Raw genomic sequence first — 17,808 nt, forward strand, 5'->3', positions numbered from 1 at the left:
GAAAAAGAACAACAAAGTGGGGGTCTCACTCTACCTGATTTTAGAACCTATTATACTGCTGCAGTAGTCAAAACAGGCTGGTACTGGTACAACAGCAGATACATAAACCAATGGAAGAGAATTGAGAATCCAGACAGGAATCCATCCACATATGAGCAGCTGATATTTGACAAAGGCCCAGTGTCAGTTAATTGGGGAAAAAACAGTACATTTAAAAAGGGTTACATATGTTAGTTGGATTTTACTTTAGTTTTTAAAAAGGTAATAAAATAAAAACACTTTTCAGAAAACCCTACGTTAAGCCATAAAATAAACCTCAATTATTTTTAAAAAGCTTAAAATCAAGCATCAGATCGAAACTAAGAAAAAAAGTAAACAATAAAGATCAGAACAGAAATCAAAGAAACAGAAAACAACAATAAAAAATAATAAAACCAAAAGTAGGTTCTTTGAGCAGTTTAACAAAGTTAATAAACCTACAGCCTGACTGAAAAAGGAAAATGAGACAAGAGCCAAATTTCCAAGTAGGCTCTATAGAAAACTGTAAGAAAATACTACGTGGTTTAAAAGCTATAGCAAGGTACAGCTAGCTATGGCTGCTAACCAAAAGGTCAGCAGTTCTAAGTCATCAGCCACTCCTTGGAAACCCTACTTTTACTCCGTCTTTATGAGTTGGAATCAACTCTACAACAGACTTGGTTTTGCATTTTACTAATAACTTATGCCAATGAACTTGATAGATTGCTATAAAAGGCATCATTTGCCAAAGCTGACTCTAAAAGAAATACAGCAAATCAAACTAGTAATCAAAGCCTTCTCACAAACAAAAACCCATGTCCTAAAGGCTTTACAGATGAAGTCTATCAAACATTTATGGAGAAAAGTATATGACTCCTAAAGAAACTCTGGAAAAAAGATGAGGAAGAAACAATTCTCAGTTCATTAAGCTAGCATTACACTCGATATCAACCCTCGATAAAGACAAAAATCTTAAAAGAAAAATATTCCTCATGAACACACAGTAGTATTCCTAATCAATGCAATCTGCTGAAAGAGATGGCCAGTAAGGGTGAAGAAAACCCTGGGTAACTTGGATTGGCACTTACAGCCTCAACAATGGATTTGAACTTGCCAGTCATCATGAGGATGACACAGGACCAAACATATGGTTCTGTAATACACAGATCTGGTATGCGTTACACTCAGCCTGACAGCAGATATCTAGCTATGTACATAACCCTGTTTTAAAATAATTGCTGCAATAAACTTTTTAGCTACTAGTTCTTAAGAATAGGTTTTCCCTTAAATTTCAAAAACTATCCAAACAGACTCAAGTATCCAAGACTAAAAAGCAGCTAATGTTAAAAATGAAAGAGATGGAGAACAGAAAGTACCAAAAATAAATCATGAACTTTAGATACATTTCAAGAAAACTACTATGTGCATATACAAATTCTATTATGTCCTACGGATAGAAATTTTCTGTTTATTTTTTTAAAAATCACTTTAAATCTTGGTTTTACTCTGCAAGGACAGCAATGTTCTATGTATACATATCAGCATGCCAAGAAATAACAAAAACACACCGTAAATACAGCTCTTTAAGAAAACCATGTGCTATACCTCTATTGCAGAATCCTACCACAATTTCAAAATATTCAGACTATCATGATACACTGCATTGAACATCTGTTTTATTCACTACCCGATTACAGGCAAAAACACAAGGATTCATGAACAAATGACGCTGATGTTTTTACGTATGATAATGGCATTGTAGTTTTTTTTCGTTTTTACAGTTATGTTTTTATAAAGTGCCTATGTATCTGAAGTAGCCATGAATGCTAAGGGCTATCTGAGATTTGTGTTGTGTTTGGGGGCAAAAAGGGGAACAAAGGCAGACGGAGCTGAAACTAGACTGGCCAGCTGTTGAAAACTGTTCAAGCTAGACAAATGATGGGTACATGGTTTCACTATTCTATCTTCTCTACTTTTAAAGATGTTTTTAATTTTTCATAATAAACTTAAAAAAAAAAAACCCAAGGAATGTAATTTAACAGATCCAAAATCTGAATGTAACCTTTTGATTAAAGATGTTGTCTATCATACCAAATAGACGGTAACTTTACCATAAAATTTAAACCCAATACCACCTAACAGTTATTTTAACTGAAATCTAATATTAAACACCATCCACTGGAAATTTCTCTGAATGCCAGCATTTGGAAATTTAATGCCTTCAACCAGCATTTTCACGTTATCCACACAAAACATCAAATTACTTTTCTTTTTTCATTACCATAATCACAATAGATTTGGCCATTCTTTTTCAAATGACGTCAACACAAAAAACATCATCAACCACACGTTAAATTGTCAATTAAAAAAAAAAAAGTTGCCTTCCAGTTGATTCACATTCATAGCAACTGTACAGCAGAGTAAAACTGCCCCACAGGGTTTCAAAGGAGCGGCTAGTGGATTCAAACTGCCCAGTGTGAATAGCAGCGAAACGCTTAACCACTGCTTCAACCAGGGCCCTAAATCTCGAACAATCACTCCAAAATAAAACAGCATTCCCTTCAATCTTTTGTTTCATCTATCGGCATGAAACCTTTGATAATACTCGACTGTTTTAACATAAAACATAGTAAATTGTTGTTTGCGTTGTATCACAGTCACTATTTTGACAGTAATATTTTAAACAGCACGTACAAAATAAAGCTTCATTTGTTTCATCAATTAAATGGACTGAATTTACTTTAAAAAAAAACCGTATTTCGTGCTTTTTCTTCTTTTCAGTTTTCTGGTCATTCACTATCAAACAAATAAAAACATGAGAGAGCAGGTAAAAGAAACTAGCCAGTATCAGACTGTAGATTAAAACATAATGGCAAGTAAAAACTTTGGTGTGAGGAAACGTCGTGCTTTAATTATCTAATACTTCCTTCTCGACTGCAGCAACAAAACTGTCAGATGCACTCCTGACCTCAACTAGAAAATATCTAATGTAAGTACTATTTATTGCATAGTCCTAGTTTCTTGGTACCAAGCGACAAAACAGGAGTGTTAACCAGATTTCGGTCAGGAGATACAAATTGATACAGACACTCAAATTCATGGATCTTTATTCTATACTTTCCAGATGGGTAACCAAATATTCTACAGGTTGATAAGCATATACCAGAATTACGAATGCTGCTCCTAACTTGGGAATACAACAAGAGTTCTACTTTTAAATAATAATGGATAATTTTTACTAAGTACCACCCATGTGAGAGACAGCAGACAGAAAGGCCTCTTTGCTACTGTTTACTTCCCTGTTTATAACTGCTCCCTCCCTTCAGAGAGTCCTCTCTTCGTTTCTCCGCCCACTGCCGCCATCTTGACCCACAAAAGCAGCCATTACCTAAACGATAATACGAAGAAGTTTTCACATAAATAAACTGGAAATCTCCCCCTCCCCAAGTGGCCGGCCTCCTCTTTCAGGCACATAGGAAATGAGGATTCCGGAAGAAAAATTCACAAAATCATATTCGGAGCGATATTTCCGTGGTAGCTGGACCAAAAACGTAAACAAATCACTTAACCTCGGATAAAATACGTACCAATTAGGATACAGGTCAAAAGCCAAAGCAAACTTTCCACTGCCGTAAAATACCGGCAGCTTATGCCTTCTAAAAGCAGAGACACAAGCTTAAAACGTGTGGTTAACACCAGACTTCAGGAAGAAGCCACTGGGGGGAGGGGAGAAACCGTGGGAAGCTAATAAGCCGGAATCTTTGAAATATCTGCAAATAACCAGGAACCTCTGAAACTAAAATAGAAACAAAGAGATTCTCTGCCTAACTAAAAAGCTGTTCTCCCGGCCCCAAAGCGCTGCGTGTTCCTGAAGCTAAAATAAATAACGACTCTGCAAGGGAGTAAAGAGGAGCAAAAGCAAAAAAGAGTTTTCTGTAAGACCCTCTGTCACTGTTGGTGACCACTAAGAGTGCTGGCTGGACTACAGGGCTCAAGACAAGACGGACGCTGGACAAGGCCATGTCCCCGCTTGGGCCCGCGGCTGACTTACCTTGCCTAGTAAGATCTTCGTCCTGGCGCCATCTTCATGGAGCCTCACAAACCCGAAGAGGCGGCTAAAGGGAGAAGAAAGGCAGCTCGTTAAAGCTCCAGGAAATCCCCCATTTCGTCCCATTCTCGAGATGTGGATGACCTGGCGCCGAACGCAAAGCCCAAGAGTCTGCCCCGCAACCTCTAGAAGCTAAACTGTGTTGGGCCCTCTATGCAGAACGGCGCTGGCCCCGCCAGAGCCCACTAGACGAGTGACGGCAACACATACCTGTCCAGTTCTCCGATCGCCTCCCTCTCTTCAGCTGTCAAGCTGGGGGATCCCTCTTCGTCCTCGCCGCTCGTTTTTCCCGCCGCCATTTTCTTTTCCTCATCACTGAAGGCAGTGGCGGCAGTAGCAAGCGACACTCCGCACGATTTCATGGAAGGCAACGAATTTACAACTCAAATGTCCGCTCACTTCCCTTCCAGTTCGTGGCTTAGAAGGACGCCTGCAATGTCGCGGGGAAATGGCAAGCCAACTTTCTGGCAGAGGCGATTTAGGCGAGGGCACCGGCTGCTACAGTTGCGGAGTTCGGATACGGGGTCACATTGCGTGGGTGGGAAGGGATGGCTAAGAGAGAGACTCAAAAAAAGAGTGGAATTGCGCGGGACTGGGGAAACACGGGAAGATTTGTTAGATCCACAAACTTACACAGCACAGGCACAAAGTTGTTATAATAGTGTCAAAGAGCGAGCCCCACGCCGCAGCATTGATAACCCTCCCCTCCCCCGTTGAGGCACGGCCAATCGAAAAGACCAGCTTGAGCCACGTGACCTTTGTTGATTTACGTCGGCGTCAGCTGCGCTTAACTTGCAGGCTGCGGGTGTCGCTGACGCGTACGACGGACCGGAAGAACTTTTATACCGGACCGTTGTTGGTTGCTGGACACCTCTGTTAGTGGAAGGGCAGTAACCGGAAGGAAACACCTTGTTAGGCTGTTTTACTTAAATACACTTGGGCACAGAAGGGGGGACCGGTCCTTGTCACCACAGGAGCCGCGTTGATTTCCTAAGTAGCAGGGTACAGTAAGGACAAGCAAGACCACAAGCCAATAGAGGACCCTATGGACCGCCTGTCTCTGCCCGGAAGCTCTCCGGGGAGTCCAGACGGGGCTTCCGGCTCTGAGGGTCGCGTCACCCCGGAGCTCCACCCTTAAAAGGAGACTCGGAAGTTAGGCCGGTGTTGGAAGTAATGGCCTTCCGGGGGATCGCGTTTGAAGTGCGGCTGATCGCTCCGGCTCGGGCGCCATGTAGGCAGGCCGTGCGTGGGCGGCCGTCTTCTGTCAACTAAATCGAAAAAGAAGGGGAAAAACGTCCTTTTATCTTAGGCCGTGTACTCTGACAGCGAAGAGTCACCTTCGGCTTCGGCGGATTGGTCCGTAACCACAGCTCTAACTCCGAACTCAAGTTTACAACACTAGTGCCAAATTTTCTTGCTGTGTACGGTTCTCAGCAGTTCATGGTGTTATCTAGTGAACAATGACAATTTTTTCTTTTTTTTTTCCTCCAGAATGTTAATTCTTACTTATAAATTAGTAGCTTTTGTGGCACAGTGGTTAAGTCCTGGGCTTCTAACTAAAAGGTCAGCAATTCGAACTAGCCAACTCCTCTGTGAGAGAAAGATGTGGCAGTTTCCATGAAGATAATAGCTCTGTAAAGCTTATGGGGCAGGACCGCTAAGGTTCGGAATCTACTTGAGGGCAAGAGGTTTGCCTTTTTGTTTTTTATTTTTCTGTAATGTGTGAAAGATTGATAGTACATATTTTGATTTGATTTTGAGGTTTTCTTACAAAACCAAATTTTCATTTTACCTGACCCAGGTTAATCCTGCCATTGGTTCTCATCCAGAGTTGCTGATTTTTTCTTTTATGTTGGAAGTCCTCCTTGCTTAATTTTAATTTCAAACTGTGGATTGGTAGAGAAACAGAGACCAAGTTCTGTTAACCTGCACTAAAAGGGCAAGGGCAAGTTTCGGTTGCATACTCTATTTCACTCACCTTTTCTCTTTGTAAGTCTCATTGTAGCTAGCATTTTTGAGCCATATGCTTTTTCTGCAAACAAAATGGTCTATTTATATGCATGTAGAATAACTTTGGAATAAACCTTCCGGCAAATTTTCTTTCAGTTTTTATTATTTTTAAAGGCAGTGCTCCCCTCGAACAGTAAGAGCTGCTTTTGGACAGACCTAAGAGAAGGAATGACTAAGCTCTTCATTACAATTTGAAGCCTCTTCTACTCCAACAGCACTCAGTAATTCCTAGAAAGCAATGGCATAAGACGATTTTCTCGGTCTGACCTCCCGGTTGTAAATAAAAATCATTTATCTGGCTTTTAATCATAATTTGAAGGAAATTAGCTCTCTGTCCATCACCCTTTTCAAAAGACAACCAAAAACCAAAGTTGTTGCCGTGGACTCAATTCCAACTCATAACTACCAATAGAGTAGAACTGCCCCATAGAGTTTCCAAGGAGCAACTGGTGAATTCGAACTTCCAGACATTGGTTGGCAGCCAGCCTCTTAACCATTGAGCCACTAAGGCTCCTTTCGAAAGTCAAGGTTATGGTCCATGTAACATCACAAGCATAATGATCCTTAGGGTGGTGGAGGACCAGGCAGTGCTTCATTCTGTTGTACATAGAGTAGGTATGAGTCAGAATCGACTTGATGGCAACAGTAGCAGACATCTTTCATAGGGTCTACCTGCAGCCATTGAGGGAAGAAGTAGTTGCTCTGGAGTTTTTCCAGCTACCCTTAGTATGCCAGATGCTGACTTTTATCGAAGTAGATTGCCAAAGAGGCTCTTCTAGGTGGATTGGTACCTCCAGTCGTTTCATTGAAAGTCCAGCCTTTTAATCATTTCCACCACCCAGGGGCTCCTAGGTTATTAGAAAGAATAGAAGAATGCTAGTTAGTAATGGCCGTTTGAAAACAGTTACCTTTGAAAGTATGGAGTCTTGAAATTTTTTAGGTATTAAGTTGTCTTCCTTCTACCAGGAGACAAGATAACATTTTAACCTTAATCTATTTAAATATGAAGAAGACAATTTAGAACTAGTTGACTTAATAAATCCTAACAGTGCATAATAAAAATCTATGAAAATCTCAACTGTTTTGCCAACAATGGTCCTTTGAGACTATTAACTAAAAAAAATACACTTTTGGGAAAATGGCACGGGGCCAGTGTCTGATCTCTAACCTCATAAGGGGGACCAATGGCAACAACCCAATGCATATTGCTATGAGGCAGAGGTCAGACATGCCTCCTTTCTCCGCCATCTTTACCAATTCTGACACCAACTGTCTTCCCACAGCACTCTCTATTTCTCTGCTGGGTTTGATAATTCACTGAAGTGGTCACACAGAACTTAAAAAAATTATACTAAATGATTGCGGGGTTTATTAGGGAAGAAACAGGCTACGATTCAGGTTCAGGAACACTCAGGATATGGTTTTTCTGTGAAGACAACTTCACAGCCGTGCCACAGGCATGCCTGTCTCCAGTGCCTAAACCTCTGTCCTACCCCAGCAAGTGTCGAAAAGCTATTTTAGCTCTGCCCGTAAGTGCCCAGATGCACACCACTCCTGCAGTAAGCCTTACCCCAAAGGCACTCAGGTTTTTCATTCCATGGGCTGGGAAGCCCATCCCACTCTCTCCTGCTGATCTCTTCTGCCACTTTTCCTACCACTGCTTCTTGCAATCTTCAGTGTTACAGCTGTCTGTCTCTCTGTCCCTCTTAATCTCTTTCTCAATCTCTCTCTCTATGTCAGTCTCCTGGTTGCAGGAGCTTCTTAGCACAGGAATCCCTGTTCCAAAGGATGAGTACCATTCTTGGTTCTTCCTTGGTGGTGGTGATAGCCTCTTTTTCCCACATTTGGAAGCTCATTTTAAGCCTGTGAGGCTGGCAAAACTGACCAGTCCCCTTGGTGGGCAACAATTAACCTTATTTGCACCGTCTCACCCCATCACTTGGGTGGCTGTTATAAGACCATAGCAGAAGAGACCATACAAAAGTAATCCCTCACATTGAAAGTTTTACAGACTATAAAAACTCAGCCTATTGCCTATTTATTTCTTCTCTTTTCTGTTCTTACTCCATTTTACTTGAATGACTAAAGAGGCCTGAGAGTTTCAATAGCTAGCTTAACACAACTGTGTTAAGCACATAATAAGTGGTGACGTTCAAGACAGAAGTTTTTGATGTGTTTGCACAAGCAAAGACACAGCGTAGAACTTGCCTTTTCCAAAAATTTTAAGTATCCTCCCCATCCCCAGCACTTTCCTTCAACCAGATAAACATTACAAGGTGATAGAGTAGCAGAACTGAACAGACTTGGGGTGGAAGTTGGAGTCAGAGAGACTTGGATTTGAATCCTGTTTCTGCACAGTCTTTGAGGCCTAGGGCACATTACCTAACTTTCCATTCTTATACAAACTTCCCATGCACTTGAGAAGTTTTAAAATAGACAGGATCCAACAGTAAGCTCTTAAATTACCCTTATGGCTTGAATAATGTCCCCCAACAATATGTGTTGGAATTAAAGTTTTGGAAATAGAGGTTTTCTTTGTTATTAAAGAGGCCATAGCGGTATGTGTCTTAGACCTACTCACTTTTGAGATATAAAAAGAGATTAGGCACTTAGAAGTAAGTACAAACAGATGGAAAAATATATGCCAAGTGGAGATCACCAAGGAATCAAGAAGTGCAGTGCCTACAGAACCTGAAAGAGATCTTACCCAGAGAAGTCAGAGAACCTTTCCCTGTGGCCAGTGCCCTAAATTTGGATTTCTAATCACCTAAAACTTTGAGGAGATAAATTTATGTTCTTGAAAACCACGTGCTTGTATTTCTGTTACAGCAGCATGAACAGAGAAGTCTCCATAATTTGTTGGATCCTGTCAAGTATAATTTATCAAATCAAACCAAACTGGTTACCATCAAGTCAGTTCTGACCCACAACAACCCTATAGGACTTGCAAGGAGCAGCTGGTGGATTCAAACTGCTGATCTTTTGATTAGCAGTCAAGCTCCTAACCACTGTGCTATGAGGGCTCCATAATTTATCAAACATACATGAAGTAGGCATGATGCATCCAAAGATTTAGACCCTTTACTGGAGAGACAAAAGGAAAAATAAAATTAATGAGTTTATGTTATTTTTTACAAAAATTCAATCTGATCTGAAAACACTTGGAAGGCAGAGTGATGTACCAGGAGAAATTCAGAGAAGAAACATTTAATTATTGGACAATAAATGTACTGTATCTTTAACAAACAATACTTAACCTGACACATTTAATGTTTTCTTTTGTTTATTCTTAATGTCAGTATCTGTCTTAGTTTCCCAGTGCTGCTGTAACAGATAGGCCACAAGTAGGTGGCTTTAATGAACAGAAATTTATTTTCTCACAGCTTAGGAGGCTGTTATTACAAATTCAGGGCACTGGCTCTAGATCAAGGTCTTCTGTCTTCGCATATATCATGATCCTATACATACAAAATCCTAAAGAATCCACAGGAAACCATATAGAACTAATAGAAAAATTCTGTGACGTTGCCAGGAACAAGGTAACACATAAAACCATTTGGGTTTCTATACACCAGCAGGGAGAAGTCAGAAAAGGAAATCAAAATAATCACATTTACAAAAGCGACTAAAAGAATTCCTAAAAAGATAACACCTTACACATGCTAAAACCGCAGTGATTAAAACAAATGTTGGCAAGGATGTGGGAAGATTGGAACCTTGATCTGCTGGTGGGAATATTAGCTGGTATAGCCGTTGTGCAAAACATTGTGGTAATTTCTCAAAAAATTACAAACAGAACTACCGTATGACTTAGCAATCCCACGACTAGGTATATACCCCAGGAAGCTAAAAGGAATGATACAAATAGATGTGTGTACACTGATGTTTATTGCAGCTTTATTCATAAGAGCAAAAAGATGGAAGCAACACAGGTGCCTATCAATGTATGAATGCATGTTTAAAAACTGGTGCATACATAAAGTGGAATACTACTTAGCCTTAAAAAAAGAAGTAGTTGTCCTGGTATATGCTAAAACATGGACAGGACTTAAAGGCATTGTGCTGAATGAAATAAGTCAAACACAAAAAGACAATATTGTATGATCTCAAATGAAATGATATTGTTTTAGGGTACCATCAAGTGAATTCCTACTCATAGTGGCTTTATAGGACAGAGTGGAACTACCCTGTAGAGTTTCCCAGGCTGTATGGGAAGGAGCTCTGGTGTCACAGTGGATAAGAGCTCAGCTGCTAACCAAAAAATCAGTGCACCAGGCACCCCATGGGTTAAAAATGTGGCAGTCTGCCTCCATAAATATTATAGCCTTGAAAACTCTATGGGGCAGTTCTACTCTGTCCTAGGGGTCACTGTCAGTCAGAGTTGACAGCAACAGTTTTGATTTTTGACTCAGTCTTTATGGGAGCAGTTCGCCAGATCTTTTCTCCCACAAAGATGCTATTGGGTTCAGACTGCTGACCTTTCAATTAGCAGCTAAGCACTTAACGGCTGTGCCACCAGGGCTCCTTTTTGAAATGATAAACATAGGTAAATGAATAGAGACCAGTGATTACTAGTGGTTACCAGGAATGAAAGGGGTTGGGGAAAAGGTAAATCACTCCCTGGGAAGTAGTGAATGTTTATGGTGATGGAAAGATAGACATCAACAAAGGTTAATGGGTTACAAAATTTGACAAATGCAGGTGTTATCACTAAGCTGTACACCAGAAATAAAGGATGGCAAGCATTTTAAATAATTTACAAAATAGTGAAACAAATGCTGCAATTGTAGATACCATTTGGGTACACCTAAACACTTCATGGCATTAGTATTCTTTTTTTAAAGCTTTAGGATCATGGCCCAATGGGTCTATCCGGTCAATTGGCCTAGTATTGTTTATAGAATGTCTGTTCTATCTCTCAGTTTGGTGAGTAGGCCTTGGGGTCCTAAAAGCTTGCATGTGGCCACCAAAAATAAAACAATTGATCTCTTCGCCTTGAGCAGCAGATGAAGAAAGAAAACCGGGAACCAAAGAAGGAAATTAACTATAGGCTCAACTGTCTCAATGTATTACTGCCTCCTATGCCAACAGACCAGAAAAAATGGATGGTGCCCAGCTGCCATTGCTGAACGGCTCTGACCAAGGGCCCACAGATGGACCCTGATAAAAGAGGGAAATTGTCGTACAAAACCTCAAATTCATTTGGAGATCAGACTTCCTAGATCTGTTAAGACTGGGAGAGCCTCAGAATTTTTGGTCCGCGAATGCTCTTTAAAGTTTGAACCAAAACTATTCGTGAAGCCATTGTTAAACAACACTTTAGGTCAATAGCGAATGTTTGCTTTGAGTTTACACCCCTGTAAAGAACTGTCTATATGAGTTCAAATTGATAACACTTCATCTGAGGTGCAGATTAAAATTTTAAGGGGCAGGGAGTCTAATGGTGATGAAACAATATGCACAGTGATAGAATAGTAACACAATGTGAATTATGTAAACAATGTCACTGACGTACATGTAGACATTGTGAATGGGTATGTGTTTGGTAGTATACATTGCAAAACAACAACAACAGAAAAAAAAAAGACTTTCCTTGATGAAGAAATGCCATGGAATATGTAACCACCAGACTAGCCTCGTAAGAATTACTAAAGGGATCCTTCAGATAGAAAGGAAAGAACAGTAAACAACTACTCAAAGCTGAACATAGGGAGAAAAATAATAAATAAATGTGAGATCACAAGTAAAGGTAATAGCATGGGCAAATGAGGCCCAGTTTTATGGTATTTTCAGCTGGTAAATTTAGTTGCTGTGTTCTGTAAGTTTCATAACAAATGCATTAAAAATCAGTGTAAATACATCTGTCATGGACTGAATTGTGTCCTCCAAAAATGTGTATCAATTTGGCTAGGTTATGATTCCCAGTATTGCGTGATTGCCAACCATTTTGTCATCTGATGTGATTTTCCTGGAAAAACTGATGGTGTAGAGGTTACGTGCTACGGCTGCTAACCAAAGGTCAGCAGTTCAAATCCACCAGGCACTCCTTGGAAACTCTATGGGCCAGTTCTACTCTGTCCTATAGGGTCGCTATGAGTCGAAATCAACTCGACGGCACTGGGTTTTGTTTTTTGTTTTTTTTGTGTTTTTCTTATGTGTTGAAAATCCTATCTATGATGTTGATGTGATGTGATCAGCAGCAGTTATGTTAATGAGGCAAGACTCAATCTACAAGATTGGATTGTGTCTTGAGCCAATCTCTTTTGGGATATAAAAGAAAGAAGTGAACCGAGAGATGTGGGGCACTCACACTATTGAGAAAGCAGCATATGGACCAGAGCACATCTTTTGGACCCAGGGCTCCTGCATGGAGAATTTCCTAGACCAAGGGAACATTGATGACAAGGATTTACCTGGAGAGTCGACAGGGAGAGAAAGCCTTCACTTGGAGCTGGTGCCCTGAATTTGGACTTTTAGCCTCATAGGCAGAGAAAATAAACATTTGTTTGTTAAAGTTACTTATTTGTGGTATTTCTGTTATAGCAGCACTAGATAACCCACTTAATATCCTAACAGGATGAGGATGTATAATGATGTAAAAGATGACAACAAAAATAAACAGGGAAGGAAGAACAAAATAGAAATCGGTTTGTATATGTTGATGCTATGTGTAGCTAGTTGTATGTTAGTTGTTGTTGCTGTTGGTGGTGGTGTTACATGCCGTCACGTAGGTTCCAACTCGTAGCAACCCTATGCACAACAGAACAAAACACTGCCCTGTCCTGAGCCATCCTTACAATCGTTGTTATGCTTGAGATCATTGTTGCAGCCACTGTGTCAACCCACCTCGTTGAGGGTCTTCCTTTTTTCCGCTGACCCTGTTCTCTGCCAACCATGATGTCCTTCTCCAGGGACTGATCCCTCCTGACAACATGTCCAAAGTATGTAAGATGCAGTCTCGCCATCCTTGCCTCTAAGGAGCATTCTGGTTGTACTTCTTCCAAGACAGATTTGTTCATTCTTTTGGCAGTCCATGGTATATTCAATATTCTTCACCAATACATGATTCAAAGGTGTCAATTCTTTGGTCTTCCTTATTCAGTGTCCAGCTTTCACATGTTGGTATCAAGTGAAATTGTTGTAAGTGTAAGGAGTTAAATGTAATTTTTATGGTAACCACTAAGAAAATATCTATAAAAATAAACACAGAAGGTAAGGAAAAAAACCCAAAAGGTTCCACACAAAAAAGCAACTAACACAAATAATGACAAAATTACAGGAACTGTACAACAAAGAAGTTAAAACATACACAAAAACAATTAACAAAATGACAAACTAAGCCTGTTATGTTGATAATTACCTTAAACGTAAATGAATTGAATGCTCCAAGAAAAATGAAGAGAGAGAAACAATGGATTGAAAAACATGATCCACACTTACACTGCCTGCAAGAGGCAGATCTAAAGTCCAAAGACAAAAAGGATGGAAAAAATGATCCAACCAAACAGTAACCAACATAAAGGAGGTGTGGCAGTATTGATATCAGACAAAATAGATGTCTTAGGCTGGGTTCTTGAGAGAACCAAAACCAGTGTGCATTTATGTGTTGGTTGGTGGTGTTAGGTGCCATCAAGCTGCTTTCAAATTCTAGCGACTCTGTGTACAACACAACGAAACACTGACCAATTCTGCACCATCATTATTGTTATACTTGAGCTGATGGTTGCAGTCACTGTCAATCCATCTCATTGAGGGTCTTCCACTATTTCACTGACCCTGTACTTTACCAAGCATGATGTCCTTCTGCAGGAACTAATCTCTCCTGATAACATGTCCAAAGTATGTGAGACGTAGTCTTGCAGTCCTTGCTTCTAAGGAGTATTCTTGTACTTCTTTCAAGACAGATTTGTTCTTTTGGCAGTGCGTGGTATACTCAATATTATTCCACAACACCGTAATTCAAAGGCATCAATTCTTCTTCAGCCTTCCTTAATCATTGTCCAGCTTTCACATGCATATGAGGTGAAAACACCCAGGCTTGGATAAGGCATCTCTTAGTCTTCAAGGTGACATCTTTGCTTTAAAGAGGTGTTTTGTAGTAGATTTGCCCAATTCAATGTGTCGTTTGATTTCTTGACTGCTGCTTCCATGGGTGTTGATTGTGGATCCAAGTAAAATGAAATCCTTAACAACTTCAATCTCTTCTTTGTTTGTCGTGATGTTGTTTACTGGTCTAGTTATAAGGACTTTTGTTTTCTTTATGCTGAGGTGTAATTCATACTGAAGCCTGTGGTCTTTGATCTTCATCAGTAAGTGCTTCAAGTCCTCTTCAGTTTCAGCAAGTAATGGTGTGTCATCTGCATATCGAAAGTTATTAATGAGTCCTCTTCCAATACTGATGCCCCATTCTTCTTCGTATAGTCTGGCTCCTCAGGTTATTTGCTCAACATATGGATTGAATAAGTATGGTGAAAGCCTAAAACCCTGATGTATAGCTTTCCTGACATTAAACCACAAAGTATCCCCTTGTTCTGCTCAAACGACTGCCTCTTGATCTATGTACAAGTTCCTCATGAGCACAATTAAGTGTTCTGGAACTCCCATTCTTCACAATGTTATGATGCACACAGTTGAATGCCTTTGCATAGTGAATAAAACACTGATAAATGTCTTTCTGGTATTCTTGCTTTCTGCCAGGATCCATCTGATACCAGCAATAATATTTGTGGTTTCACATCCTCTTCTGAATCCTGCTTGAATTTCTGGCAGTTCCCTGTCAATATATGGCTGCAGCCACTTTTGAATGATGTTCAACAAAATTTTTCTTGCACATGATATTAATGATATTGTTCAATAAATTCTGTATTATTACAGTTCTTGGGAGTAGGCATAAATATGGATCTCTTTCCGTTTATTTGACAGTTAACTAGACTTCCAAATTTCTTGGCATAGATGAGTGTGCACTTCCAATACTGCATCTGTTTGTTGAACCATCTCAGTTGGTATTCCATCAACTCCTGGAGCCCTGTCTTGTATAAGCTGTGCTGTCTTCCCCCACATTGTGACTTGTCTTTACCCTTCACCAAAGTTACCCTCACTTGTCTATTTAGTGTTTGTCCTTTCCCTCTGCTCCCCTCTCTTGTAACCAGCAAAGATTGTTTCTTTCTGTGTATAAACCTTTTCATGAGTTTTTATAGTAGTAGCCTCATATAATATTTGTTCTTTTGTGATTGACTTATTCACTCAGCATAATGTCCTCCAGATTCATCCACGTTATGAGATGCTTTGCAGATTCGTTACTTTTTTTTTTTTTACCATTGTGTAACACTCCTTTGTATGTATGGACCGTAATATGTTTCTCCATTCATCTGTTGATGGGCACTTAGGTTGTTTCCATGTTTTTGCTATTGTGAACAATGCTGCAAAGAACATAGGTGTGCAAATATCTATTCATGTAATGACTCTTATTTCTCTAGGATATATTAGGAGTGAGATTGCTAGATCATAAGGTATTTCTATTTCTAGCTTTCTAAGGAAGAATCATATCATTTTCTGAAATGGTTGTATCATTTTGCATTCCCACAAGCAGTGCATAGGAATTCTAATCTCTCCATATTCTTTCCTACATTTTTTACTTGCTTTTTTTTTGATTCATGCCAGTAGTGCCAGGGTGAGATAGTATCTCATTATGGTTTCGATTTGCATTTCTATAATGGCCAGTGATCTGGAGCATTTTCTCAGTTGTCTGTTGGCCATTTTAATGTCTTGTTTGGTGAAGTGTCATTTCCTTTTCCCATTTTTAATTGGATTATTTGTCTTTTTGTTGTAGAGATGTTGAATTTTCCTGTACATTTTAGAGATTAGACCTTTGTATGATTTGTAACAGCCAAAAAATTTTTCCTACTCCGTAGTTTCTCTTTTTACTCTTTCAGTGAAGTTTTTTGATGAGCAAAAGTGTTTAATTTTTTGAAGATCCCAGTTATCTAGCTTATTTTCTGGAGCTTGTGTATTGTTTGTATCCTGTTTATGTCATGTATTAGGGCCTCTGGCGTTGATCCTATTTTTTCTTGTATGCACATTATAGTTTCGGGTTTTATATTTAGGCCTTTGGTTCATTTTTGAATTACTTTTTGTGTATGGTACGAGTCCTGTTTCAGTTTTTTGTAGATGTACATCAAGTTTTGCCATCACCATTTGTTAAAAAGACTGTCTTTTCCCTATCTGATGGACTTTGGGCCATTGTGGAAGATCAGGTGACCATAGGTGTATGGATTCACACCTGGTTCTCAATTTTGTTCCACTGGTCAATGTATCTGCCGTTGTACCCGTACCAAGCAGTTTTGACTACTGTGTACTTGTATAGTAGGTTCTGAATTCATATAATTCGAGTTCTCCTACTGTATTTTTCTTCTTCAATAGCGCTGTACTTATCTGGGGCTTGTTCACTTTCCATATAAAGTTAATAATTAGTGTTTCCATCTCTTTAAAGAATGTTGTTTGTATTGGGATAAGGATTGTATTGTATTTGTAAATTGCTTTTGGTAGAATTGTCATTTCCAAAATGTTGAGTCTACTGATTCATGACCATGATATGTTTTTCCATTTATGTAGATCTCTTTTGGTTTCTTGCGGTACAGTTTTGTAGGTTTCTTTCTATACATCTTTTACATCTCTGGTTAGATTTATTCCTAAATTTTTTTGTTTTTTTTTTAGGGGCTATTTTAAATGGTATTGTTTTCCTGATTTCCTTTTCATCATTCTGTTTATTGGTGTATAGGAATCCAACTGATTTTTGTATGTTTATCTTATATCCTGCTATTGTGCTGAATCTTTCTGTTAGTTCCAGTTGTTTTCTCCTGGAGTCTTTTGGGTTTTCTATATATAGTATCATATCATCTACAAATAGGGACCGTTTAACTTTTGCATTACCAATTTGGATGTCATTTATTTCTTTTTCTTTCCTTATTGCTGTAGCTAGAACTTCCAGCACAGTGTTAAATAGGAGTGATGATAAAGGGCATCTTGTCTTGTTCCTGTTCTCAAGGGGAGTGTTTTCAGCCTCTCTCCATTAAGAATGATGTTGGCAGTTGGTTTGGCATAGATGTCCTGTATTATGTTGAGAAGTTTCCCTTCTATACTTATTTTATAGACAGTTTTTATCAGGAATAGGTGTTGGATTTTTTTTTAATCCCTTTCCTATGTCGAATGAGATGATGCTGTGATTCTTTTCCTTCCTTTTATTTATGTAGTGGATTACACTGATTGATTTTCTAATGTTGAACCATCCTTACATACTTGATATGAATCCTACCTGGTTGTGGTGTATTATTTTTTTGATACAATGTTGAATTCTATTGGCTAGAATTTTGCTGAGAATTTTTGCACCTATATTCATTAGAGGTATCGATCTGTAATTCTTTTTTTCTTTTTTGCAGTGTCTTTGCCTGGTTTTGGTATCGAGGATTTGCTGGCTTCATAGCATGAATGTGGAAGTATTGCTTCCTTTTCTGTGTTCTGAAATAGTTCTAACAGTACTGGTATAAGTTTTTCCCTGAATGTTTGGTACAATTCCCCAGTGAAGCCATCTGGGCCAGGTCTGTTCTATGTTGGGAATTTTTTTTTTTTCTTAAACCTTTCAATCTCTTCTCTTTTATGCATCTGTTCAGATTTTC

General features: G+C 39.3%; 1 protein-coding gene across 2 annotated transcripts in view; it reads right to left on the reverse strand.

The window, feature by feature from the left end:
* The window catches only part of LOC135227249 (lysine-specific demethylase 6A-like), a 214,575-nt gene extending 209,847 nt beyond the window's left edge, over positions 1-4,728 (reverse strand). For both annotated transcript variants that reach the window (XM_064278892.1, XM_064278893.1), the window contains exons 1-2: positions 4,337-4,728; positions 4,070-4,133 (exon numbers count right to left, since the gene is read on the reverse strand). In XM_064278892.1, coding sequence (XP_064134962.1) covers positions 4,070-4,133; positions 4,337-4,488 — 216 coding nt within the window. In that variant the 5' untranslated portion in view covers positions 4,489-4,728. The remainder of the gene's footprint in view (positions 1-4,069; positions 4,134-4,336) is intronic.
* Positions 4,729-17,808: the final 13,080 nt, after the last annotated feature.

This window comes from Loxodonta africana, chromosome Y (assembly GCF_030014295.1).
Source record: "Loxodonta africana isolate mLoxAfr1 chromosome Y, mLoxAfr1.hap2, whole genome shotgun sequence".
Classification (NCBI taxonomy): Eukaryota; Metazoa; Chordata; class Mammalia; order Proboscidea; family Elephantidae; genus Loxodonta; species Loxodonta africana.